At 46.2% G+C, this 2,335-nt stretch overlaps 1 protein-coding gene across 1 annotated transcript in view; it reads left to right on the plus strand.

Annotated features, from left to right (window-relative positions):
- HHEX (hematopoietically expressed homeobox) overlaps positions 1-1,259 on the plus strand; it is a gene marked incomplete at its 5' end in the record, with an annotated part of 2,051 nt that extends 792 nt beyond the window's left edge. Inside the window, one exon of the mRNA XM_010142590.1 lies at positions 1,029-1,259. Within this exon, the coding sequence (XP_010140892.1) occupies positions 1,029-1,259 (231 nt within the window). The remainder of the gene's footprint in view (positions 1-1,028) is intronic.
- Positions 1,260-2,335: the final 1,076 nt, after the last annotated feature.

Here is a 2,335-nt window from a genome sequence, read left to right on the forward strand (position 1 = left end):
CCTACACTGTGGTCCAAGTCCGGCTTGGATGGACAAGTTTTACTGATAAACCAGTCTTTAATATAAAAATAATAAGAAAAGAAAACCAATCACAGTGCCATGCTCTAGCTGAATTTGTTCTGTGACCTTCCCCTAGGTTTAACCTGTACTACAGTTGGTTTAATGAAAAAAAAAATTGTTTAATAATAAATCATTAAATCCCTTTACTCTGGCAAGAGGCAGACTGGGTCCCTGGCAGTGCCTCCTTGGCAGGGCCCGACCTGTGCTGCAGCGTCCAGGGAGCTCGGCCATTTTAAGTCATTTCCTCCTTTTCATTCAGTCGCGTCCATTTCTCCGAGCCCGCATGTTTATGTCATGGGTACGTGTCTCTGCCTGCCTGCTTTCTCCTAAGGGTGTCATTCCATGTCCCCTGAGGGGCCTGGGCTCCCCAGATGGCTGCTGATGCCATCAGGCAGGTTACTCCTGCCTTCCGAAATGGGGTTTGGTTTGGTTTGGCTTGGCTTTGGTTTTGATGGTGAGTGTTTTCACGTTGAGTTTTAGTTTAATTAGTAATTTTTTCCCGTTTGCTTTTGGGCCACTGATGGATTCGGCCTCACTTCTTTTGCCACTGGGTGTAATTAAAGAAAAATCAGGGCAGGAGGAAGCTGTGCTTCATGTTTGTAGACTCATAATAAACATTTGCTTTGCTAAAGACAAAAGTTCAGAGGTTCCTGGGCTCCAGCAGCTCCTGACTCTTTTGAAGTGGCTGCGATAACCATCACCAAGGAGCCTTATTCACAGCAGTGGCTCCTGTGGCTGCCGGGGAGTGGGATCAGAGCCGAGCTCCTGCATGTAGCGGAGCCCTCGCCCAGCCCCAGCTCACTCGGACAGGTTTATAGGCAGGAGGCCTGAGGAGGTGGGAGGTAGGAAGGCACCTGCCTTTTCCTGCAAGAAACCCAAGGTGGTTTTCCCACCCAGCAGATGGAATTCCCGAGCCTCCTGGCTCTGTGGCCCTTATTTCCGTGTAAAACAGGCATCTTTCATTGCAGGAGAACCCCCAGGCCACCAAAAAAGAAGTGGAAGGTGCTGACAGTCACAATGACCAAAGGCCGGAGAGCTGCCCGACCCCCGAGCAGAAGGGTAAGGAGGTGTCCTTGGATGGCTCACAGTACACCCCCTCGCCAGCCTCACAGGAGGACCTCGAGTCAGATGTCTCCGAGGACTCTGATCAAGAAGTGGACATTGAAGGCGATAAAGGGTATTACAATCCTACCCACTAACAGCACCACCCAGAGAGTGGACCCTAACTCAGCTTGCACTTTACCAGGGGCTGGTTTGGAAGAATTTTATACCACAGGAGAAAACTTTTACTGTTCCACCAAAAGAAAAAGACCCAATACCAAATAGACTAATTTTATAGTAAGCAGAGAAAGAAAGATGTATTTTCCACAAGCAGTCCATTTTTGACAGATCTCTAATTTGGTTAAAGTAACATGGTTTGTATTTAATTACTTGTAAGATATATTTGTACATTAATCGATGTTCTAATTGGAATATAATACTGTACCCTGTCCTTGCTCATGGTGGGTCTGAATCAGCTGCTGTTGCTGATCAGCTGTCTAGCTGGGGTGGAAGTGAGTCTGGGTTGCGGGACTAAGCCCCTTGTATGTGTAAACAAATGTAGTTTAAACGGATTAATTTAATTGCCCTTTGCAAGCAGAGAATATGTTCTTTGAAATAGGGAGGGATCTGACCATCCCGCCAAGTGCCTTATGTTCACACCCTTTTACCTGCCATGGTGCTCTCCACGGAGACATCCCTCCGTTCATCAGGTAGAGTCTTTGGACAGATTTGGTTGTGCTCTTATGTGAGATGAGATGTGCCTTCTCAGATTTCTGAGGACTGTGCCCTGCAGTCTGGATGGTTCCATTTACAGGAAAAAAAAACCATATTTTTTTCCTTGAAAATCTCTAGCACTATTTTTTACAGATTTTGTATTTTAGAAGAAAATTCAGGGAGTGATAGGGTCCTGCTGCAGAAGAGAAACTGGCATCATCTGTGGGGCATAAGTGAGGCGCTCAGCCATGGGAAGATAATGCCTATTGTATACATATCTGCTTCTGTACATACGAGTTTTCTTTAAAAAGTCTTGCGGTTTTATACCTCACGTTGTTCATATTTTGTACATATTTGTCCAGTGTTTTAAAAAAAAAGCGAAACCTGGTATTTAATTTTTGATGGACTCGTCTGTGAAATAAAACTAAACTCTGCACCACCCGCCACGCTGGCCGTCCAGTTACTGGCAGGGGAAATACCGAAACCCCTCCCCGCCCGCAAGGCCCCAAGAGGCTTGTAA

Source organism: Buceros rhinoceros, unplaced genomic scaffold (assembly GCF_000710305.1).
Source record: "Buceros rhinoceros silvestris isolate BGI_N320 unplaced genomic scaffold, ASM71030v1 scaffold40488, whole genome shotgun sequence".
Taxonomy (NCBI): Eukaryota; Metazoa; Chordata; class Aves; order Bucerotiformes; family Bucerotidae; genus Buceros; species Buceros rhinoceros.